Source organism: Macrotis lagotis, chromosome 6 (assembly GCF_037893015.1).
Source record: "Macrotis lagotis isolate mMagLag1 chromosome 6, bilby.v1.9.chrom.fasta, whole genome shotgun sequence".
In the NCBI taxonomy this organism is placed as follows: domain Eukaryota; kingdom Metazoa; phylum Chordata; class Mammalia; order Peramelemorphia; family Peramelidae; genus Macrotis; species Macrotis lagotis.
The window spans coordinates 227064523-227089778 of record NC_133663.1 but is presented as its reverse complement, the minus strand read 5'-3'; the positions used below and the strand labels follow the sequence as shown (position 1 = coordinate 227089778).

The following is a 25256-nucleotide window of genomic DNA, read 5'->3' as shown; positions in this document are numbered from 1 at the left end:
TTACCTTCTATTATTCAACTCTTTTCCATTTCCCCCTACATGTTATCAAATTAATTATCTTAGAATGCTGCTTTTACCATAGATTGCCATACTTTGATCAGAACTAACAGTGGTTGGTTTTATTACATCTTGGACTAAATCCAAAGTCCTCAATGTGGTATTTAGAGTCATCCACTAGGATGACTTCACCTTATTATACAACTATGACTTTCCAACATGAATATTCTTCTATTAGGGATATTTCTCTAATTCTTTTCCTATGATATGTTGTCCTGGTGAAAAGAAACCAGAATATGAATTCAAATCTTGTATGTACTGCTTATGTGACTAAATCATTTTGGTTTCTTCCTCTGTAAAAATGAAGGAGTTGAATTAGATGACCTCTGATGTCTTTTTTTTTAATATATTTTTGCAAGGCAAATGAGGTTAAGTGGCTTGCCAAAGGCCACACCGCTAAGTAATTATTGAGTGCCTGAGGCCGGATTTGAACTCAGGTACTCCTGACTCCAAGGGCCATGCTCTATCCACTGCAACATACAGCTGCCTCCTGATGTCCTTTCTAACCCTAAATCCTCTGACCTTTGTGAAGTTGTAGCCACTGATTGAGTTCAATTATTGTCTGTAAAGAATCATCCTGACCCAGGAAGGCAGGTGTAAATGAAAATAGAGATTTATTAAAAGAAGTTACAACACATAAGAAAGTGATAGGAAAGTGAAGAAGTGATTAAAGAAAAGAACACATGACTGGAAAGCTAAGAGAGCAAGCCCCTTCCCAAATCTGAAATTCTCTCCCAGGGTCCATTGGCGGGGGGTGACCTGGGAGTGTCCCAAGTCCCAAATTGGAGATTTTGCCTTTTGGAGGAGGGGTCTCTTATGGGTGGTCTTAATGTTTCCAATGCCTGGGCTCCTGGCTGCCGCTGACCAAAAGGGAATGCAATCCAGATTAGATTGAAGGCCAAGCTTGGCCATGGCCTAAATTAGATAAGAAAGATTCCCTTAACAATGCAAACAAAAAATTTACAAAATTTCTCTCCAAGTGATCGCAACATTCTCTATGTCCATGATTCTTTGAATCAAAGTTGCTCATACTATTTCCCTCATATAGAATTCCTAAAATCTTTCCTCTCTACCTTAGGAAATCTGGCCATTCTTTAAGACTTGATTTCTTTCCAGTGCTTTCTCTGGTTTCTCTAGCTTTTGTTGATTTTTGACTTTTCTAATGCTCTATAGAGTTTAGAGATTGCACCACTTAACACAGCCAAGCTAGCTTATATCATTTCTTACAAGTCAGTCGGATCACCGACTAGGTTTTAGTTTGTTGAGGACAGGGAGGATATTTTCTATTGTTAATTTATTCACACACACCAGCAGATACATATCAAATTTCAGTTAACTGATAACATAGCAGGGGCTTCATTTATCCATCACTGAGAAATGAGACTGTTTTCCATAGAAGTACATTTCCAGAAAACTGAAACTTTAAAACTTTAAGCATGAAATTAAAAAAATATTCATCATTTTGCATGGTGATATTCCTAAAAAAAATTATATTTTGAGGGAATATATGCCCTCACATTTTGAAACAGAAACAACCTTTTCTGGATAATTCAGGATCATGTTGTTACTGCAATTGCTTTGTTATTGGGGCCTGTGATTTCATTGGTGAAGGGAACTCTAGAATTGCCCATTTTCACATAGCCAGTACATGTGAGAGGCAAGACTCAAATCCCAGTCTTTCTGACTGTGAGATCAACCCTCTATCCACTAAATATATGTTGCTGACTCTCCAGAATCAATTATAAACATTTTGAGTATTCAGTCACGTTTGACTCTTCATGACTCCATTTTGAGTTCTCTTGAGAGAGATACTTCAATGGTTTGTCATTTACTTCTCCGATTCATTTTACAGACGAGGAAACAGAGGCAAAGACAAGGGATTTAACCAGGGTCACACCTAAGAAATTTCTGATTTGAATTCTTGATGATGAGCTTTCCTGATTCCAAGCCCAGTGTTCTATCCACTGAGCCACTAGTGCCTCAGTTAAAAACATAGATTAATATACATTATTGTATTTCAGTGTAACATCCCCAGGAGTTAGAGATGTAACAATAATGATAATAAACATTTTATAATGCTTTAAGATTTGCAAAGGACTTTATTTCTATTCTTTCATTTGATCCTCAAGAGAACTCAGATAAATATTATTTTCATTTTAAAGATGAAGAAACTCAGACTGACAGCTAGGATTCACACTCTAGTTCCTCATGACTTCTTCCTTTCATTGTACCATACATATTGCCTCTCAATGGAGAAGCTTACCACAACACTAACTGGCCCCAAATTACTAACTTATTTTAATTTTTATCTGTTTTATATCCTTTGTTGTTTTTTTCTGATCTTCATGGTCAATATATCACTCTTTCTGTTTCAAGTGTCCCAGCCTAGACTATCTAATCTGCTGTGGATTAGGATAATAGTCACTCATTTAAAAATTGTTACATACAGTTTGAAATGGAAATTTATGCTTTATACATATATATATATATATATATATATACACACACACACACATACATACACATACATGTGTGTGTAAATGGAAAGTCTTTGTCTTAATATTTAAGTTTAAAATGAATAAAATTTCTAAAAAATTATGTCTAAAACAGAAAATGAGATTAAGTGGGTTTTTTTTTTAATGAATCAAGGGTGTTGCTTTCATGACTTCATTTTTCTTTTTTTAGGTTTTTGCAAGGCAAATGGGGTTAAGTGGCTTGCCCAAGGCCACACAGCTAGGTATTAAGTGTCTGAGACTGGATTTGAACCCAGGTACTCCTGACTGCAAGGCCGGTGCTTTATCCATTATGCCACCTAGCCACCCCCTTTTATCCACTACACCACCTAGCTGCCCACCAACTTCATTTTTAAATTGATATTTTTATTTTTCCAATTACATGTTATGAAAGATTTTCAACTTTCATCCATGTGCATATTTATAAATTACATATTTTCTACTACTCTCCCTTCTCAGCCACCTCCCTTCAGGGGCAGTTTAGTGAACATTGTACATGTACATTTGTGTTTCACATGCTTGAAGAATTAGGTCAAAGAGAAAAGAAATAAAAGCATGAGATAGGAAAGAAAAATATGAAATTGTTAAAAAGTGATCATAGTGTTCATTAAGATTTTGTAGTTTTTTTTTTAATTTTGTTCTGTTTGTCTGGATGTGGATGGCATTGCCCATAACAAGTCCCCCAGGATTGTCCTAGCTTTCTGAACTGCTGAAAAGCACTGCATTCTTGAAAGTTGATCAACTTATCTCATTGTTGTTAATGTGTATAATGTTTTCTTAGTTCTACTGTTCACTCAGCCATGACATCAATTTTAAAAGCTCAAGGCCCATTTTCTTTTTTTTTTTTTTGCATTCTTATAATCATATAGTAAGGTACTCCTAAATATTTGGTGAATTGTGTTGAATTACAGAACTTTAGGTCCAAACTCACCCTAAAATAATATAGCCTTATTTTGTCATTTTCTAGATGAGAATGTTATTATTCAATTTTGAAGAGACCCAATGTTACCACAGTGATGAAGTAAAATAGTGGATGATGGATGATGTCTTGAATTAAGTATTGATTGGATTTAATTGAGGCAGAATTGCACAAAATTGTCAGCCTAAATCTCTCTTCCAAAGTCACTTAAGTCCAGTAGCAAAACAAATGGCAAGATGACTGACAATGAGGATGAGGATGATCCAGGCATCCTCAGGGTCTGACCAAACTCTAAGCACTCCACAATGCCTACTTCAGTTGTCTTCATCACTTTTGGAACAAACTGTTCTCTTCTGCTGGGGAACATCTTCATGTGCTTGGGGTAGACATCTCCCTAACTCACCAATGGGTCAGTTATCCTCAACTTAGTTGAGCCTCTCAGCAGAGATGATTTACTATAATATGGTCACTACACATGTTGCAGCTTCTTAAACTCACATAGGAAAACACCAAAGATAGATGAGCAGCCCTGAAAAATTTACTGGTAAACTCACACCAGAGGTGCTAGTCCTCTTGAACACTCATATAGTCCTAGATATATGATTAGATATAAGATTCTAGGATACATAATATATATCCCATATCAATGGGATGAATTTCTGGAAGAAAATACAAGTCATATGTATTTAAATAACTCTCACAGTGTTGTGCAGATTATGTAAGACAATGATTTTTTAAAGAATTTAGTATGTAAACAAGCACAAGTGCCAAAAATCCAAAAAAGAAAAAAATATTCTTAAAGTTTCAAATTTTGAAAGAACAGCTTTAAACGGAAACAGAAGGTAGAGGAAGAAAATTGTCAATATTTATCAAATTATGAACCACAAGCCAAATGCCAGATCCCCGGCTCTCCTAAAGAGTCAATGATGTTACAAGGCTGAGTTCCATGAGTCAAATTTGTTTCTAGAAAGGTCTCAATAGCTTTTAAGAAAAAAAAGACTGATTTGCAAAGGCTGAGGATTTAAGATACTGCTCCTATTACATTTGAGGCAATGCATTTTCTTGATGAACCCTTTCTGGAGTTTTTTTCCTTGCAGATTTCTTAATATTCTGATGTTTTTCTCCCTTTATGGAAGATATTCCAGATTAGTTCATATATATAATATATATATATTATATATATGTATTCTTTTTTAAATTTAAAATCCTTTTTTGTTAAACTTGTAAGACTATTTAGTTTATGGGCAAAATTACATCACATTCCTTATAGATTTGCCTGATATATATTTAAGCTAGGGGCCAGGAATTGAAATGCCCATTGTCAGATACCATCTTCTTCGCAGACTATTCACCTTTTGCATCTGCTACAATTCTCTTAACAGGTGGTAGTAATGAAAACATCACTTGAAATTAAAGCAGAGCTCCTAAGGTCTTTTTTTTTTCAATATGAACAAGCATTTATTAAGCTCTTATAATGTGCTAGGCAAACTATAAATGTTACATAGATACAAAGACAAAAGTGAAACAATCCCTGCCTTCAAGCAGTTTACATTCTAGTAGGTAAAACAACATATATGCCCTCTTTGGAGCAGATTCAGTTATTTTTCTTGGAGAATACCTAGGATCTTTTGGAGACCTCAGAGGATCATAGGGTGATCCTTCTTTGGCTATGCATGACTTAGGAATTTGCCATGGGGAAAAAGATGAAGACTACCCTAATTGTCCACTGACTCCACAGCAGCTGAATTCTTTTCCCTCTGACTTTTTTTTTTATTTTGTTCTGTGAGTTTTATTTTTTTAATTTATTTTTTATTCTCATTTTGTACAAATGGGTTTTTTTTACATTAACAAAATATACTTGTTTATAAGTAAACAAAATACCCCTCCACCCCATGAATATAGATAGACTTGCTTGGGTGAAAAAGTAAAGGGGAGAGAAAAAAAATTAAAATTAAAAAATATAATAGTAATAATTGTAGGGATGGCCAGGTGGCACAATGGACGAAGCACCAGCCCTGGAGCCACGAGCACCTGAGTCCATATCCAGCCTTGTAAACCCAATAATCACCCAGCCATGTGACACGCAAGCCACCCTGATCCCCACTGCCCTGCAAAAACCAAAAAGAAGAAAAAAAAAGACCCAAAATAAAATAAAATAGTAATAATAATAGGGGTGGCTGGGTGGCAGACAGAGCATTGGCCCTTGAGCCAGGAGCACCTGGGTCCGAATCTGGCCCCAGACACCCAAAGATCACTCTGCTATGTGGCCCCAGGCAGGCCACCCAGCCCCATTTACCCTGCACCCTCCCCCAAATAATAATAACAAAAAATGTGCTTCAGTCTTTGTTCCAACACCAACAACTCCGTCGTGAGTGGATCACATTCTTTATGATAAGTCCATCACAAAAGTTACTTCCATATTTTTCCAACGTTGCCATTGCTGATCGCAACTCCCTCCTTTCTTATTTCTCCACTACCATGTACTATATTTTCTCTCTCCTTTCACTCTGACTCTGCTGTAGGGTTGCTGAGTGGCGCAGCAGACAGATCCCTGGTCCTGGGGCCAAGAAGCCCTGAGCCCCCATACCACCCCTTAGGTCCAGAATTCACCTGGCCCTATGGTCCTGGGCAGGCCATCCAATCCCAGCCCCTTGCAAGAAGTAAAAAAAGAAAATGTGTTATATCTGACCACTGTCCCCCCATGGTCCATCCTCTCCTCCTTTATTCACATCCCCACCCCTTCCCCCTGCTCCCCCCTCCTTACTCCAGATGCCTATACCCCATTGAGTATATTTGCTGTTTCCTCTCCTAGCCATCTCTGATGAGAGCAAAGGTTCCCTCCTTTCCCCTTGTCTCCCCCCTTCCATATCATTGCAATAGCTCATTGTAATAAAAAAAAATCTTATTATGTGAAATATCTTGGACTATTCCCCCTCTCCCTTTTCTTTCTCCCATTCCATTTCCCTTTTTTTCCTATTGACTCCATTTTTACACCATATTTTATCTTCGAATTCACCTTTCTCCTGTGCTTCAACTATAAAAGCTCCTTCTACCTGCTCTATTAACTGAGATGGTTCATATGAATATTATCAGTATCATTTTTCTATACATGCAGTTCATCCTCATTAAGTCCCTCATATTTCCCCCCTCTCCTCCAGTCTCCATGCTTCACCTGAGTCCTGTATCTGAAGATCAAACCTTCTGTTCAGCTCTGGCCATTCCAAAAGGAACCTTTGAAATTCCCCTGGTTCATTGAAAGTCCATCTTTTTCCCTGGAAGAGGACATTCAGCCTTGCTGGGTAGTTCATTCTTGGCTGCATTCTAAGCTCTTTTGCCTTCTGGTATATTGTATTCCAAGCCCTACAAGCTTCCAATGTAGCTGCTGCTAAGTCCTGTGTGATCCTGACTGCAGCTCCACGATATTTGAACTGTGTCCTTCTGGCTGCTTGTAATATTTTCTCTTTGACTTGGGAGTTCTGGAACTTGGCTATAATATTCCTGGGGGTTGTTTTTTTGGGATCTCTTTCTCGGGGGGATCAGTGGATTCTCTCCATTTCTATTTTGCCCTCTGCTTCTAGAATATCAGGGCAATTTTCCTGTAGTAATTCTTTGAAAACGATGTCAAGGCTCTTTTCCTGATCATGACTTTCAGGTATTCCAATAATTTTCAAATTATCTTTCCTAAGGCTGTTTTCCATTTCAGTTGTTTTTTCAATGAGATATTTCACATTTTCTTCTAATTTTTCATTGTTTTGGTTTTGAAGTATTGATTCCTGATTTCTGGTAAATTCATCAATCTCCCTGAATTTTATTCTTTCTCTGAAGGATTTGTTCTCCTCAGAGAGTTTTCTTATCTCTTTTTCCATCTGGCCAATTTTGCTTTTTAAAGCATTCTTCTCCTCAATAACTTTTTGAACTGTTTTATCCATTTGACCTAAGCTGGTTTTTAGCATGCTATTTTCTTCAGCATGTTTTTGGACTTCCTTGACTAAGCTGCTGACTTCATTTTCATGTTTTTCCTGCATCTCTGTCCTTTCTTTTCCCAATTTTTCTTCCAACTCCCTCATTTGATTTTCAAAGTCTTTTTTGAGCTCTATCATAGCCTGAGCCCAATTTCTGTTTTTCTTGGAGTCTTTAGATGCAGGAGCTTGTGCTTCCTCATCTTCAGACTGAGTATTTTGATCCTTCTTGGGCTCATTTGCAAAATATTTCTCAATGGTCTTCCTCTTGTTTCTTTGCTTGTTCATTTTCCCAGCCTAAGCCTGTTTTTGGGGGGTGCTTCCTGAGCTTTTGGGACACTCCCACAAGGGTCTCAGGGTGTGAGGTTCTGTCCTCCCTCCTGGTCTGTGAATGACCATAAGCGCCCCCCCCCTGCCACGGGGCTGAGGTGGGGGGGCCCTGTTGTTCTATGGGGTGGCCTAGACTGGGATCAGGATCTGAATGTGGTCAGAGCCCCAGAGTCCTGTTCCAGGGGCAGAGGACTGAGCTCACAGTTTCTCTTCACTCCCCTCCCTCAGCTCAATGGGCTCATGCCCTGGGGGCTCCTGCTTACCAGCTCCACCTGCTTCTGTTTCCTGGTCTGGGCCAAAGACCAAGCTGCTTGCTGTGTGCCCCGAGGGTTGAGCTCCACTTGCTTGCTCTGGCAGAGGTCCCCTGCTGTTCCCCCACTTTGTGCCCGGTGCTCCCCGGGGTGCAGCTCAGGAGACTCCCCTGCTGCTGTGAGCCGCGGCTCCCAGCCGCGGCTCCCAGCGCCCTGGGGCTGCCTCAGGGAGGCTGAAGTTCTTTGGCTCTGGTGGGCCACCCCTCTGGCAGGCCACCCCTCCAACCCCAGGGAGCAGAGCCTTTCTGTTCTTTTCCAGGTTACCTTGAATAGGAGAACTGCCTCACTGGGTCCCTTTGTGGGTTCTGTCTCTCGAAAGTTTAGTTAGAGTCCTTAGTTTATGAGTTTTTATCAGAGAGCTCCGAAGACTCCATCCTTTCATGTCACCATGTTGGCTCCGCCCCCCGCTCCTAAGGTCTTCTTAACAATGCTTCCTAATTTCTTTCTTGTAGAATTTGAGTTGAAAAGGACTTCAAAGTCCTTATAGTTCAAATCATACATGAAAGGAATTCCCACTATAATATATCTGACAAATGGTTGTCTAGCTGCTATTTTATTATCTCAAGGAAGGATGGATTATTGGAAATTCCACACACCCCTCCAAACTTCCACCACGAGTCAATTGATAATACTTTTGAACAGTTATAATTGTCAAGTCAACCAGTCCTTCTACTGAATTTGACAATCCCAGGTACCAGTTGCCTTCCTTTTCTCATGTTCTAACTTATGTCTTTTTGTGAAAACTGAGATAGTCAGAATAGTAATGATGAAAACAACTAACATTTCTGTAATACTATGTGAAATTGCTTTAGAATTTTCCTTTTACCTCCACAAAAACCCTGGGAAGAGAGGTGCTATTATTATACTCATATTGCAGATGAGGAAACTGAGGCAAACAATAGTTACTTGCTCAGGTGGACTGGATACAGGCAGTACTGCAGATGAAATCTAAGAAGGGGAGAATACAGAGGAACCATCAGCTCCTTATGCCTAGAAGCTATTCCTCTATTAATGCAGCCCAAGATGACATTAGATGTTTAGGCTAGTACATCATCATATGAAGTCCATAAAAACCTCCAATTTTTCCATATCCCTTCCAACATTTGTAATTTTCCTTTTCTGTCATATTAGCCAATCTGACAGATAAGAAGTGGTAAGCTCTAAATTATTTTAATTTGCATTTCTCTAATCAATGATGATTTAGAACATGTTTTCACATGACTATAGACAGCTTTAGTTTCTTCTGCATATCCTTTGACCATGTAACAACTGGGGAGAGTTTATATCCTTATAAGTTTAACTCAAAGGATTTGTTTTCCCTTTGGAAAGTAAGAAAAACAAGGACTATTGAAGTATACCATTGCTTTATTTTTTGTGGGTGTGTGTTGTTCTTTTTTAACAAGGAAATGTGGTTAGGTGCCTTGCCCAAGGTCACACAGCTAGGTAATTATTGTGTGAGGCTGAATTTGAACTCAGGTCCTCCTGACTCCAGGGCCGGTTAAGCAACTGCTCCACCTAGTTGCCCCCATTGTTTTATTTTTTAAAAATATTTACTTATGTTTTGAATAATTTTTCAGAGATCCTAAGGATATTTTCACACTAATAAAAAGTTCTCTAAAAATGGCTCTTTTCTCTTTTAGGGTTTTTATTTTTCTTCTGTCCTTTGAAATGAAATTATAACAAGGGGTATTGCCAATCATGTCAAATTATTTTCACACCTTTATCAAAGTCTATTTAATAATTGAAAAAGTGTGAATTCCAAGCTGATAGCTAGGTTTCCAGGTAATTAATAATGCCACAAATACCTTACTAATAGCACATAATATAAATGTTGTGCAAAGTCTTGAGAGAAGTACAAGGTATAATTTAGTCCCTGCGCTCATAAGAGTTTAATAGAGAAGATGCAAATGCAAACTTTCATGTAATATGTTGTAATATAATAAATATGTAATTTAAGGATATAAAACAAAATGCTATGTGAAGTCAAAGGAAAAGCTGGCATCTACATTAGTAAAGTCTTTGTGGAGGTTTGGGGGAATAGAGGGTAGGAGGTAGGATTCCTAGTGCAGTACTTGGGAACAAGTCAAATACTATGAGCAAATTTTTAGATAGATATGCTAAAATGGGTATTATAAATGGTAATAAAAAATGTTAAAAAGTACTCTTACATGTAAGTTGGGGGGAACACTAAATTCTTAAAAATGGCAAATTTATTAACTTGTCAGCTTTTTAATAGTATCTTGTGAATGCAAAAATAACCATGGATATAAGGTAGCCAGAAACAAGTTTTTGCCATAAAAGTGCAAATACCCTTGTACATACTGTAGATATAAAAATATAAAAATTAGCTTTTAAATGTATCACCAAATTTTGTTGTTTTTTTGCAAGGCAATGGGGTAAAGTGGCTTGCCCAAGGCCACACAGCTAGGTAATTATTAAGTATCTGAGGTAGGATTTGAACCCAGGTACTCCTGACTCCAGGGCCGGTGCTCTATCTACTGTGTCACCTAGCTACCCCATCACCAAGTTTCTATAGTATATCTATTATCGTTTCACCTATGTTATTGTACATCATAATTATTTTATTTTGCAATCAGCTATTTAATTTAGTAAAACTGGCTGTTAAGAAGTCAATCTAAACATTCCATGACCCCAAAATTAACATGTGTGATAAATCTTTTTACTGGGAGATGAATTCTTATATTCTTCAAATTCATGTTTAGTATACATTTTTAGCTTCATTTGGAATTTTTTTCTCTTGAATCATGTAATGATCTTGAGTTTTATCAACTGACAGGGTTAGGGAAATCACCATTTATGCAAATAATAATCATCAAATATATGCCTCCCTTCATCCTTCCTAATTTTCACCTGTCCTATCTTTGCCAGTCAAATTTTAACCTAAATAGGCCAGACCTTCCTTGTATCAAATCCCAATATCAGTTTAGTGACATCTTTCAATGCTATTTTGGATCTGTTCATCAGAGTGAAATGACAAATTCCTTCCTTCAATTCAGATGTTATTTTTCAAGTGTATTTAAGCATTGTGGTATCTTGTTATTATCTGTTTCACCTTTCATAAAATTCAGAAACATTTTGTGCTAAGAATTGTGTTAATATATTAGCTGTTTGTCAACTGAACCATTATTACATTCTCTTGGAAGACTAATCTCATTCATTTACAAGCTGTTTGTGATGTACTCATATTTGGAATTTTGATTATTTCTCCTTTCTGTAATTTCTTTTCTTTTCTTAAGTTTCTGGTTAATGATTCACTTCAAAATTTAAACAATGAGTATATGATTTTTTAAATTTATATAGTTCATATATTTCATGTGTATTCAGGTAAGATAAAATTTATATTCCAATTCATTGATCTCTTTCAATGTAGTATCCTTATCTGCTATGCAGTTTGCAGATTTTCCCTAGTTTCTCTAAGTTATCCTCCATTTCATTTATGGAAAATATTTTCTCCTTAATATTCTGTAATGATTTATATAGTTCTTAATTCACTACATAGGTTCCCCCTAAAACATGGTATATTCAGGACAATGCTGATAATCACTGTCAATTAAATCAAAAAACTTACCTAGAAACAGGAGTCCCTACACTCCTCAGAACTCTGCATATTGCTTTATATACACAGTATGTACTCAAATTTTTTTTAAAAAAAATACTATACCAATGGATATTGAATAAATACTCCTAGAGTTTAGGGAAAAAAGAGCATTCCAGAAATCTAAGAGAGATTTCACAACCACTTTGGTTTCTTTTAACTGCCAGTTGACAACTACTTCTCTTAAAAATGAGACATTCCTTTCTTTTCTCTCTCTCTCCTTCCTCCAAAATGTCATTTCTCCCTTAAAAGACTGGATTATGGATAACAGATTTAAAGTTGGAAGAGATCTTAGAAGTAAGACTATTCATTCTACAGATGAGGAAACTGAAGCCCACAGATTTGACCAAGATCACTAAACATGACTACAATCACAGAGCTGTTAAATATGGGCAAAACTTGAATCCAGGTCTTTCTGATTTCAAATTTAGCACTTCTTTCATTAATCCCCACTGCTTAATTTTTGCTTTTTGGAATGTCTTCCTTTACTGCTTCTTTTGAAATAAATTTTCACCTAATGGAATCTTTACTGTTATTCAAAATCTCAAGCAGTTCAATATACTTTAAGCTATTTTAGTTATAATTCTAGATGACTTAAAGGCATTCTCAATTTATAATTAAGACTAATATGGGGGGGGCAGCTAGGTGTCGCAGTGGATAAAGCACCAGCCCTGGAGTCAGGAGTACCTGGGTTCAAATCTGGTCTCAGACACTTAATAATTACCTAGCTGTTGTGGCCTTGGGCAAGCCACTTAACCCCATTTGCCTTGCAAAATCCTAAAAAAAAAAAAAAAAAAAAAAAAAAAAAAAAAAAAAAAAAGATTTCTATGGGTAAGTCATTTCAAATATTACATGACTGAAAAAAATGACATTAAATTTTTGAAGATTTGTCAAACTTTCAGTGACTTTTTCCAGTTAGCATTAAATTGACAGCAGCAATCAAGACTTCAGTTATAAAGTTATTTAGTCACTTTGTCAGTAGAGCATGTTCTATAATCACAGATATCATAGCTGTGTGATTTGAATCTTAAATTTGAAACTTATAGTTCTATAATCTCTGCAGATACTCTCTATAAAGAATTAGTTTTAAGGAATTCTTAAATGTGGTACTGGTGAGGATTAGATGTCATTTTGGGAAAATTTAAAACAAAAGTTAACATCACTTATATCTACTGCTTAGAAAGTGACTTGATAGCTATTTCCCGAATTACCAAAAAAATTGTCTTTATTTTTCCAAAAGGGATCTCCCACAATGAAATAAGAAAGCAAATGAAACACAAATTACTGCTGCCGTTCAATAAATATTTATGCTTATAACACTTAATAACTATTCAATTTCTGAGCAGCTAAGTCTGATTTCAGCTGAACCTCTGCCACTTTCAAAGTCATTTCTCTGTAAATAGTGCTGCTCAGTGATAGGTTCATGCCCCATGTGATTTGCTCCTTTTCCTGCTGAAGCTCTTCTCTGATCTGCTCTATTGCTTCCTCTGAGCATGATGAGGAAGTCTTTGGCATGATGCTGTTGCTGTTTTTCTTGACTGTTTCACACCTTTGTGCCAAGTTGCTTTCAACTTCAGATATAGCTGAAGAAAAAGAATTCTTAAGGGTAATGATTTCCTTCTCTAAAATTAGTGCCAACTGTTTAGTAAGGAATTCCTTGTTTCCTAATTTTAGCTGTTTTATCACACAATTCATAGGAAGAACTTGGGTGAGATTATGAAGGCACTGGAACAAAGTTGTTTGATTCCTGGAATGAAGAAAAAATATTCTGTAAGAATCATGAAATTGAGTTTTCTGTGTGTGTTTAACATGTTATAAATTTTCCAATTAGCAATTAATAACCAAGGTGATAATGAATACAATAATACAATTAACATAATAGATCAGGTAGGCTGCTAATCAATATAAGTAAGACCTGCAAAGGTAAAATCCAATTGAATTTTGCTAACAAATGACTTTCTAATATCTGAATCAGTTAAAGTTAATTAATTTTCCTTCCCTATTTTATATATATATATATATATATATATATATATATATATATATATGCTTTTTGATAAATTATAAGTTCATGAAATCTGGAAGAAAAAAAGTTCACAACTTTGAAAAGTAATTTGTCTATAGCTTAACTACTATCCCACTTTAAGTCATTTCTATAATGTCTTTAAATATATTAAAATTAGTGTCTTATTAATTTCCCAAAACTGGGGATGACTTTTTACTATTTCAATTTAACCAAGAGTATCTTAACATTTTCTTTCCCCATCACTGCCTCATGATCAAGCATAGCAACACATATCACAACAGATCATGTATTAGTAGTAAGGCACATTTAAAAAACAAAAGCGTAATAAAGAACTTCAAATACAGAGTCCTTTCTTCCATCCTTCTAAAGTGCATCAGTATATACTAATTCAAAAGAATGTAGTAGCTGTGCTTACATAAATAAGTAAATTAAAGAATAATCAGGAACATCAAGAAATAAAAATAATCTCCATTCCTGGTGAATTGATCAAGGGATCTATCTCATCATGACAGAAAGCTATCTATTCAATAATAAACAGGTACTTTGGCCCTGCACAAATTCTGAAAATATGCTAATAGCAGGTAAGCATATGCAAATACACATATATAGGAACACATTTTAAAATGTTCAAGTAGACAATAGTCAGACATTCTGGTTCATTTTTTTCCATGAAGTCATATCTACTGTCATTACTCTGGTCCATTGTAGTATCAATTGTATCAAAGAATTGACATAAAAATAGGTTTAAGATCAACCTTTCTGTTGATTAGGATGAGAGATACTATACTTTTTATTTAAAACTGAAAAAATTCCATTCCCACAATAGTGGATGGGGTGGAAGGAAAGCAAGTTTAATTTCTTTTTACTTGTTTCTTTTAAAATTTTTCTTTAAAATGTATTTCAAATGATGTCTTCTGTTTCTATGAAATATTCATATACAAATATATTTTTGTCCCCCACTTCCTACCTAGTCATCCTTTCCTAGAAACAAAGTTAAAAAAAAACAAGAGGAAAAAGTCAACACATAATACATATAGTGTAAATCTATATAATCAAAATATCCATAGGACCTCAACTAAGAGCCAAGTTTAATTTCAAGCAGCCTACCACAAACCCTCATCAACTGCAACTTTCTTTTTTTTGTTTTGCAAGGCAATGGGGTTAAGTGACTTGCCCAAGGCTACACAGCTAGGCAATTAAGTGTCTGAGGCCAGATTTCAACTCAGGTACTCCTGACTCCAGGGCCAGTGCTCTATCCCTTCTGCCACATAGCTGCCCCTAAAGCAACTTTCTTAAAATTAATGAACCTTCCTCTATCAATAGTAATGGGCATCTGGTAATCAACTTCAAGTGGGATAAATAGTTAAGAAATAAAATATCTCTGATCCTCTCCTTAAGCAAAATAATAGTAATCAAGCCAAGTTTTGTTTTTGTTATATTAAATTTGCAAGATGGTCAACCAATTTTCTTTTACCCCATTTAGGTGATGATTTATTCATTATTCTCTTCATAGAGATTATAGTATCTTCAATATTTCATTTAAACTAGCAAATTTCTCTTTACATTCTAAATTTTTTGGAAGATACCTAAACTGATAGCTTCCATTTCCTTTTCTCTTACTTTCTTCTAAACCCTCTTCAATCTTGCTTTTGACTTTACCATCAACTGAAATTATTCTTTTCACAATTATTAATAATATGCTTAATTGCCTAAGTTCAATTTTGAGCACTATTCAAATGGTTTTCCTTACACTGCTTTCTCCTGGTTCCCTCTAATCACTCTGATGATACTTTCTCAGTCTCCTTTGCTGGATCTTCTTTTAGGAAACTTCCACTAACTCTTGGTTCCCTTCAAGTCTCTTTCCTAAGGTCCCATGGATTATCTCCAATAAGAATGATTTCAAGATCTGTATACACAGCCTTAGACTCACTCCTGAGTTATAGTCCTATATCACCAAAAGTCTAGCAGATAGCTTGACAAGATGTCCCATAGACATCTCAGACTCAACAAATTTAATAGCTTTCCCCACAAGCTCTCCCTTCTTCCCAATTTCTCTACTGATACCAAGTATATCACCAATGTTCCCAGTCACCCTGGTTTGCAACCTTGGTGTTATCCTTGAGTCCTCATCGGTATTTAATAAAGGTTTATCAATTGATTGATTCATTCCACAAACTGATCTGTTTTTATCTTCACAGAATCTTTCATATACTTGTTGCAAAAATTTTTCCCTAGTTTTCTGCTTTCCTTATAATTTCTGGTTGCAATGTTTTGTTCAAACAAATACTTTTAAATTTTATAAGCAAAATGATCTAGTTTATATTTTGTAATGCTCTCTATATTTTCTTTGGTGCTAAATTCTTTCCCTATCCATAGATCTGACACAATCAAATCCATGCTTTCCTAATTTGCTTATAGTATCACCCTTTATGTATAAATCATGTACCCATGTTGCTTTTATCTTGGTAAACAGTGTACCTGGAAATACTTACGTGAACCAATGCAAAATGAAGTGAACATAACTAGAACATTACACATAGTAACAGCAATATTGTACAACAAACAACTGTATATGACTTAGTTATTCTCTGCAATATAATGATCCCAAATAACCTCAAAGGATTAGTGATTAGTGATGAAGTATATTATTTGTCTCCAGAAAAAGAACTGACATTGTTTGAAAATACACACACACACACACACACACACACATATATACATATATATATATATATATATATATATATATATATATAAAATACCGGAGTATGCTATTTTTCACTTTCATTATTTTTCTCTCATTTGAACCTTCTTGTATAAAATGATTAATACGGAAATGTTTTACATGATTATACATGTATAACCTATATCTGATTGCTTACCATCTCAGGGAGTTGGGAAGAAGGGAGGAATGGACAGAAATTAGAACTCAAATTTTGTTTTTATCAAATTTAAAAAATTATTTTAACATGTAATTGGGAAAATTTTAATATATGTATATATTAACCATAACTCTGGCTTCCTTCAAAACTCAACTCAAATCTCCCTACTTCCCCTTAATTGAGTATCTTCCCTCTAAGATTACCTTTCATTAACACTGAATATGTCTTTTACATACGTAACTGTTTGCATGGTGTGAACCTCTAAGAATATGAGCTACCTGGGAGCAAGGAAACATGGTGCGGGGTTTTGTTTTTTGTTTTTGTTAAATAACTCTTGACCTCATATTTTAAGCGTTTAATACATAATAAGTGCTTAATAATGCTAGTTCCCTGAGAGTTGAAGTGAAGAGCAAATGAATATAAAGCCCTCTGTAAACCTTAAAGTACTGTATAAATATTAGATATTATTATTTACACTTTGTAAATCAAGACACTGTGTAAATGCCAGTTTTATATTAGCTTACCTGCAATATACTGTTAAAATTCCTTCAAAGGGTATTTTTTGTTTCCAGTTGAAGATTGTCCCATGCAAAGCCCCTAGACTTTTACAAAGGAAGCTATTTGGAAATTCTTTGATTGTTTCACATTCCATTTGTCTGAGAAGCCATGTTTTCACTGAAGTCAATGTAAAATCGGGTGATATTATTTGAAAATGAAATTTGTGAAATACTGCAAGACGTGCAAAGAAATCTTCCATAGGTTCTATAAGAAAAAAATTACATGAACTAAACATCTAAATTATTAAACTTTTAAAAGTCACCAAAAAAGACAATGTACCAGGTACTTATTAAAAAATTACCTTTAAAAGGTTTATTCTTCTCTGGTAAGGTTACTGAATATTTTCCACTGGAAATGTCTTCCATACTTAAGGAAAGTCTCCCACAAGGCACAGTACAGCACTCTCCGAACTGGGCACTGTTTTTTCCCCATCTGGCATGTAGCACCACAATACAACAAAAATTATGAAATGCCAAAAGTGGTGAAAGGGCTGTAACAGCTGTAAATACCTGAATGCAATTTGTCTCAGATGACTGTTCATGAAAATTGTTTTTTTCCTCCATGTCATGAAGGATCAATTTAATTCTTTTTGCTGCTGATTCAGTTTCACATGGAGATGACAATATTGTAGGGAAAGACACCTTATCCAATTTGATCACATTGTTTTTACACTGAATAAGTGGAGGGTTGGAAGTACCAGCTTGATCCATTATCAATGATAAAGTCACATCATTTAAGTATCTGTAAAAAAACCCACAAGCACTTTTTTATAATCCAAGTTCTTTTTTTTAAACCAAACAAAAATCATAGAGAAATGGGCAAAGATATATTTTGACATTTTGGCTGTTTTTTTCCCCCTTTTCTATTACTAAGGAATTTGAAACATTCATGTGTTTAACCTGTTACTATTGTTCCTCTTGAAACAGATAACTAAAAATATCTTAAAATATTTTCTTCTTCCAAGGACTAAGAATAATATTAAGTTCCTAAATCATTTTCTAAGACCATTCAACTCCTTAATTCTACTTCAATAATGGAGCATTAAAAAAATTTTAAAAACAACAAACTACTCCTCAACTTTATTATATAATATAATGTCAATAGGAGAATGAAATAGAAACAAAAATCAAAACACTAATCACTCTTTATCCTAACTTCCATATTTTTGCTGAGGGCTCACTGAATTTCAAAATTTCAGTCATCTTTCAACTTTTACTATTCTTTGTCCCACCCTTCCCATATCTAATTAGCTGTCAATGTTGTCAAACTTATTACAACAACTTCTCTCACATCTATTCCTTTTCTCTCTACTTACATGACTACTACTCTGATTTGGGTTTTTACTTTGACTACTAAAATTGTCTCTTCATTTGAAATCTCAACTCTTGCTAATCCATATCCTTACTCCATTGTTGACAAAATATTTGGTTTTTTTTTGTTTTTTTAGGCTTTTGTAAGGCAAATGGGGTTAAGTGGCTTGCCCAAGGCCACACAGCTAGATAATTATTAAGTGTCTGAGACGGGATTTGAACCCAGGTACTCCTGACTCCAGGGCCTGTACTTTATCCACTGCGCCACTTAGCCGCCCTAATTGTTGACAAAGTTGTCAAAATTAAGAAACTTGATAAAACAATACAAAACAAACCATCTAACAATAATTTTTATTGTACTACATTCCTGGACACTAGAGGTATCCTACCATCTCTCAACAATACAGAAGTAGCTTCAATCGTAGAGGTTCTAAAAAAAAGCGGAGTTGTTTTTTTTTTAATTTTGCTAGGCAATGGGGTTAAGTAGCTTGCCCAAGGCCACACAGCTAGGTAATTATTAAATATCTGAGGCTGGATTTGAACTCAGGTACTCTTGACTCCAGGACCAGGTGCTCTATCCACTGTACCACCTAGCTGCCCCAGAAATGCAAAGTTTTGTGCTCTTCTTTTGAGTATGTAATGGAATATTTTCAAGGACTATCTGGCTCATGACAGAAGATGCATATGTTCTGTATTCAGGATTTCAATTTAGATTAAAAGTATAAAACTAAGGATCTGATTTATACTGGAACTATTTTTTCTGGATTAGAGAAGAATCTATTTTCACTTTTAAAACCCTACTGCAGGCGACTAGGTGGCACAGTGGATAAAGCACCTGCCCTGGAGTCAGGAGTACCTGAGTTCAAATCCGGTCTCAGACACTTAATAATTACCTAAAAAAAAAAAAACCCTATCGCTAGGCTAGTAGTAGTAGTACTAGGGTTGGGAAAGAAAGCAGTAAGTGCAATGGCTATAGACTAAATAATAACTAAAAAGAATTTATAGTTTAGGCATTCACAGAAACAGGATCTTCAAAAATCATAATTCAATTTCTGAACTTTTCCAGAAACAAAGATCAAGTGACAAAGTCAATAAGGTTTCCTAGTTCAGTGAGGAAAGTGGTACTATCACTAACCATACTGTAAATTTTAGCAACTCTCACCGTATTCACTTTAACAGAAAAATAAAAAGGGAAAACTCTCTTATTTCATGGGTACAGATACATTATTATTTTGAGAATTCCTTTGCTTTTCTGCCCTGTCATTAATATATTAAAGACTACTGATATCCCTGAATGTCCTAAATAGACAGAATTTGACTCTCTTTGCTGTGTCTTTATTATCCTACTCTTCTGTGCTCAGAAAGATGACAACAATTTCCACTAGAATAACCATTCTATAAAATGTGATGACTCTAAAAACCTTAGTATATTTTAAAAAAACCTCTCATTTCTAGAATATCAATCAGTATAACACATTGAAATCAGAGTTTATAATAACTTACAATATAAAAGAAGTCTTGATTTCTACTCCAACCACCAAGTGGTCATCCAGTACACGATACCACATCTTCTCTATTATATGTTTTGAATCATGAGATGTGTCTGATAGCTTTTCATTCGAGAAATGGGGAAGGTGTTTATCACCAAAGAGGGAAACAAGAACATCCTTATGTGGAAAAAAGAAACATCTTTTTGGATCAAATACATTCAAAAATAAAGCAACTATCTTGTTTAGTCTGGATGGTCTAAAAAAATTTTATTTTTTATCTAATAATTTATTTCTTTTTTTGATTTTTCAAGACAATGGGGTTAAGTAACTTGTCCAAGGTCATATCAGGTCTGAGGCCACATTTGAATGCAGGTCCTCCTGACTCCAAGGGTCAGTGTTCTATTCAATGAGCTACCTAGCTGTCTCCTAATGTTTTATTTTTTGAAAAAAAATTTCATTTAAGTCAAGTATCTTATCTCCATTAGAGTGAGAAAAAATGAGGAAAGATGGGGAAAGGGAAAAAAAGGTATGAAGTGTGAAGGCTTTTTTAGCTATCAGGAAAACTAATACAAATACAGCTATATAAAAATACAGCAGGACCAGATGTCTTCACATAAATAATAAGTAGAACCAAAATTTTCCAGTATTGATGACTGAGAAAGATTTTGATTTTTCAAAATGTTAACTGTCAATCTAGTTTATGAAACTTAGCACTAAGCTATCTACTTGCCCATGTAACTAACCTCTCTATTTGTCTAAGTCTTTCATATGTCGTTTATAATAATTTCTTAGAAATAAAGTTTCTTAGAAGTTAATCAGGCCTAAAGTACAAAGTTATCTAAAATAAAATAGAAACAACCCTCAAATTAGCACAGGAATGTTTAAAATTTTTTAATATAAATCAATAAATCTCTCTCATCTCTGATGAGATTATCAGACATCCTCAGAAAGTCAGTCCATTATCAGAACTATCTTTAGATGGACAATATATGAACAAGTAGGAAGAAAGCTGCCAAGGCCCTCAGTCAGTGTAAATATATATAAAGGCAAAAACAAAACAGTCCCTACCAAAGATACACCTTATAAGGTTCCTGTGGGATTCCTGGCTACTTTCTTAGCTTCCTTTCAGCCTCTCAAGCCTTGCAGGGGTTTGGAGCCACAAGTTTAGGGCTAAAGTAAGTGTTATATACTGATGTTATGTTTTATAGTGCTTGAAAAATCACTGATAGTTGTCTGCTCTTATGTCTTTAAATAGTAAGTAAAAGTATGTAACAATATGTTAGTGATTAAAATAAACATTCCTTGAAGGAATTGTTTTTACATTTATTTTTTATATTCTCAGAATCTAGCACAGAACCTTTGACATAATAGAGGATAAATTAATAATGTTTAATTAATAATAATGTTTCTTAGACTTGAATTAAGAGAAAGAGAAGAGTTTGTCTTGAGAGGTAATAGTCAGCACTGACCTATCTGACATTTTGTGTTTCACAACTCTTTCTGCTGAATTTGTAAGATGAATCAAACTACAAGGGTTAGGACCTAAGGAAATTGCCAGAATAATCCAGAAGCTATAGTTTTGCCAACTCAAAAAAAGATAATTCTGAAAAATTATTTAAAAGATTTAGACACAGGAAATTACTTTAGACAAAATGTCTTAGGAGAGACTGACTTAAGGGATCTACTTATCCTATTGAAATTTCTCATCAGTAATATAATGTGACTCAAAGGATATAATGCAAGGCTACAGCAATGGACAATTTAATCCTAAATGCTACTAGATGCTGAATTCATACATTCTGTCATTTTAAACCTAAATTTTGTGGGCAGTAAATAATTTTCCCAGATATTACATATATTAAAATGGCAGAAGGCAAAATAAACTGTACTAGTTTGACAAAACAAAGGAGTTTATAAAAAAATAATAGCAATTTCAATAATTTGGATTCAGAATCAGCAACCTTATTTCTCTGAAATTGTGATTAAAATCCAGAAGAGCAAACAAAAAGGGCCCCAAAAGTATTCAAAATGGCCCATAACTAAAGTTGCCCCAAATCAGGATCCCTCACTAAGAGAAAATTTTCTCTCTATACACAATCCTAATATGCTTGGCTTGTTTTTTAAAAAGAGATGTTATTGCTGTGTTTTTGTTTTTATATCTCCTACAGTGCCCAATATAATACTTTCTCATAACCTTCCCTGAGAATTATCCTTTAAAATAAAGAACAAGAGAAATAAAAGTTGAGCAAATTTAATCAACAACATACTAAAAAAAATGATGTTTATATGCATGCTTGGTTTATAAGCCCACAAGAGATTTAGGAACAACAGAAATCAGAAAATGGGAAAGGGGTGTTTATAAGCAAGCATACTAATAGCATCTTGGCAACAAAGATTAAGATATCAAAATGATAAAAAAAACCACACACAATAAAGAAAAAAGAAAAGCCTGACAATCTTAGGCATAAAGACAAATGAACTTATAGAAGAACTTAGGTCCTAAAGACATTATATTATCATACAGTACAATAATCAGTGTTCAAAATGTCAACCTTGAGTAATTAAGAATAAATTTTGTTCAGTTCATAATTTTAAGAAGACAAGGAAGCACACAATATATTTTTATAAGTTTTTTTAAATGGATAATAGCTAAAAGAATTTTTTAGTGCTTAATTGACTGACCCATCAGTTCTCCAATAAATATGATTGTGTCTAAAAACAGCTTTCCTGAAGGTTCTGCAATCATTATGCATAAATGCTTATTAGGTAAGTTACTAATAAAAAAGTCAACAATTTCTTTTTTAGTGAATTGTGCTTCTCAATTCATGAAGCAATATTTTCTAATATATACCTCAAATAGTAATTCACCTAAGTACTAGAGTACTTTCATAGATCTCATTTTTTCATTTTATAAAATATAACAGTCATACAATTAATTTTACCTTCTCTTCACATGGTGCAATATATTCTTTTCCTTGAACAAGGCCTAATAAAGCTGTGCAAGATTTTGAAAGAACTCTTTCCTTAAGTAGGAGATGCTTCTGCAATTCTTGAACAGACGCCAAACCAATCTGTAAGGTTGAAGAAAAGATGTTACCTATAGTAAGTTCAATAGAAGGTAGAAGGATTTGATTAAAACTAAGACTTAAAAAGGTTTATTTTATACCATTTACTTTATACCATTTTCCAAATGTTGCCTCATTTTAAAAAATTCTCTATTTTCCCAATCATTCAAGTCATTTTTGAAGAAATATTGGGAATTTCTTAAGCACCTCAACCTGCTAAGTACTGGAGATACAAAAGAAAGGAAAAATGACAGTTTCTGCTATCAAGTAGTTCACAATCTAATGGAAGGAGACAAAAATGAAAATAATTATGAACAAATTATACTGAATATAAATGAAAAATTTAGAGGGATATGGAAAAACTTCTTGGAGAAGGTGAGATCTTAGCTGAGACTTGAAGGAAGTCAGGGAATCCAAGAGGAAGAGATGAGGAAGGAGAGCATCCCAGGGGACAGCCAATGAAAACACCCAGAAGGTATGTGTGTGTGTGCAAGAGGCCACTGTAGGAGGGTATAAAAAATAAGAAGATTGGAAAAGGAAAGGAATTGGAGGGGCATGTTCTGAAGGGCTTTGAACTCCAAACTTTGGATTTTCTATTTGGTCCTGGAGCTGACAGAGTGTCTCTGGAGCTAACTGAAGAGGGGAAATGACCCAGTCAGACTGTATTTTAATCTGAATGGAGGATTGCCAGCTATTGCAATAGTTCAGGCATGAGGTGAGGAGGACCTGCAACATGGCAGTGCCTGCATCAGAGAAGGGAAAGATACATAGCTGAGAAATGTTAGTAAGGTAGAAAAGGCAGTGCTAGATAATTGATAGGAGAAGGGAGAGGATGACAATTAGGTTTTCAGCTTCATTGACTAGGATGATGGCATCTGCTACAGTAATAAGGAAGTTTGGGAGAGGGGAGGATTTGGGGCAAAATATGATGAGTTCAGTTTCAAAGATGTTGAGTTTAAGATGTCTTCAGGACATGAAGTTCAAGAAGTCCAACAGACAGTTGGAGATGCATATTTGGAGGTCAGAGATAAGGACTGAATAAGCAGATTTGAAATTCTTAAGAGATAGCAACTGAATCCATGAGAGCTGATAAGTTCACCAAGTAAAATAGCATTGAGGGGAGAAAGGGGTCTAAAACAGAGCCTGTGGGACACGCATGATCAGTGGAGGTGGCTTGGATGATTATCCAGAAAAGGAGACTAAGAAAGAACAGTCTGATAGGTAGGAGAAGAACCTGGAAACAAAAGTGTCACAAAAACCTAGAGAGAAGAGAGTATCAAGGAGAAGAGGGCAAAGTCTGAAGAGAGATCAAAGAGGTAAAAGATTAAGAAAAAAAGCCATGGGTTGCTAACTCTGGAGAGAGCACTTTTGATAGAATGATAGGGTTGGAAGTCAGACTGTAGGGGCAGCTAGGTGGTGCAGTGGATAGAACATCGGCCCTTGAATCAGGAAGACCTGAGTCCAAATATGACCACAGACACTTAATAATTATCTAGCTGTGTGATCTTGGGCAAGTCACTTAACCACACTGCCTTGTAAACTCCCCCACCCCAAAAATCAGATTTTAAGGAATTAAGAAGAGAATGGGGGGCAGCTAGGTGGTGCAGTGTATAGAGCACTGGCCTTGGAGTCAGGAATACCTGAGTTCAAATCCAGCCTCAGACACTAAACACTTAATAACACCTAGCTGTGAGGCCTTGGGAAAGCCACTTAACCCCATTGCCTTGAAAAAATCTAAAAAAAAAAAAAGAGAATGAGGGAAGAGAAAGTGGAGGCACTTCTTGTAGATGGCCACAAGGAGTTCAGTCACAAGAGATATTGGACAACAGTTAGTGGGGATGAAAGGATCAATTGAGGATTTTTTTCAGCAAAAGAAAGAGATGGGCATGTTAGTAGTCAATACAGAATGAGTCAGTAAACAGGGAGAGACTGAAAATAAGTGATGAATATAAATAACAGAGGGGCAAACTATTAGAGAAGATGGATAGGCTGGAATGGGATAGCTTGAGCATAAAGAGGCCAGCTTTGGCAGGGAGTAAGGTCACTTCATCATGAGATGGGGTGCAGAAGACAATAGCATAAGGTATCTGGTAGACCACAGGGAAAAGAGGGAGCTCTTAATAAATGGCCTCTATTTTTTTCAGTAAAGGAGGGGGCAAGAGTCTTAGCTAGAAGGTAGGGAGAAGGAAGGACCCTAGGAAGTTTGAAGAGCAAAAAGTT

General features: G+C 35.3%; 1 protein-coding gene across 1 annotated transcript in view; it reads right to left on the bottom strand.

Moving 5' to 3' along the window:
- Positions 1 to 12635: 12635 nt before the first annotated feature.
- Positions 12636 to 25256, bottom strand: part of FANCB (FA complementation group B) — a 37883-nt gene continuing 25262 nt past the window's right edge. The window contains exons 6-10 of the mRNA XM_074192420.1: positions 22914 to 23042; positions 19985 to 20148; positions 17473 to 17912; positions 17138 to 17375; positions 12636 to 13452 (exon numbers count right to left, since the gene is read on the bottom strand). Coding sequence (XP_074048521.1) covers positions 13026 to 13452; positions 17138 to 17375; positions 17473 to 17912; positions 19985 to 20148; positions 22914 to 23042 — 1398 coding nt within the window. The 3' untranslated portion in view covers positions 12636 to 13025. The remainder of the gene's footprint in view (positions 13453 to 17137; positions 17376 to 17472; positions 17913 to 19984; positions 20149 to 22913; positions 23043 to 25256) is intronic.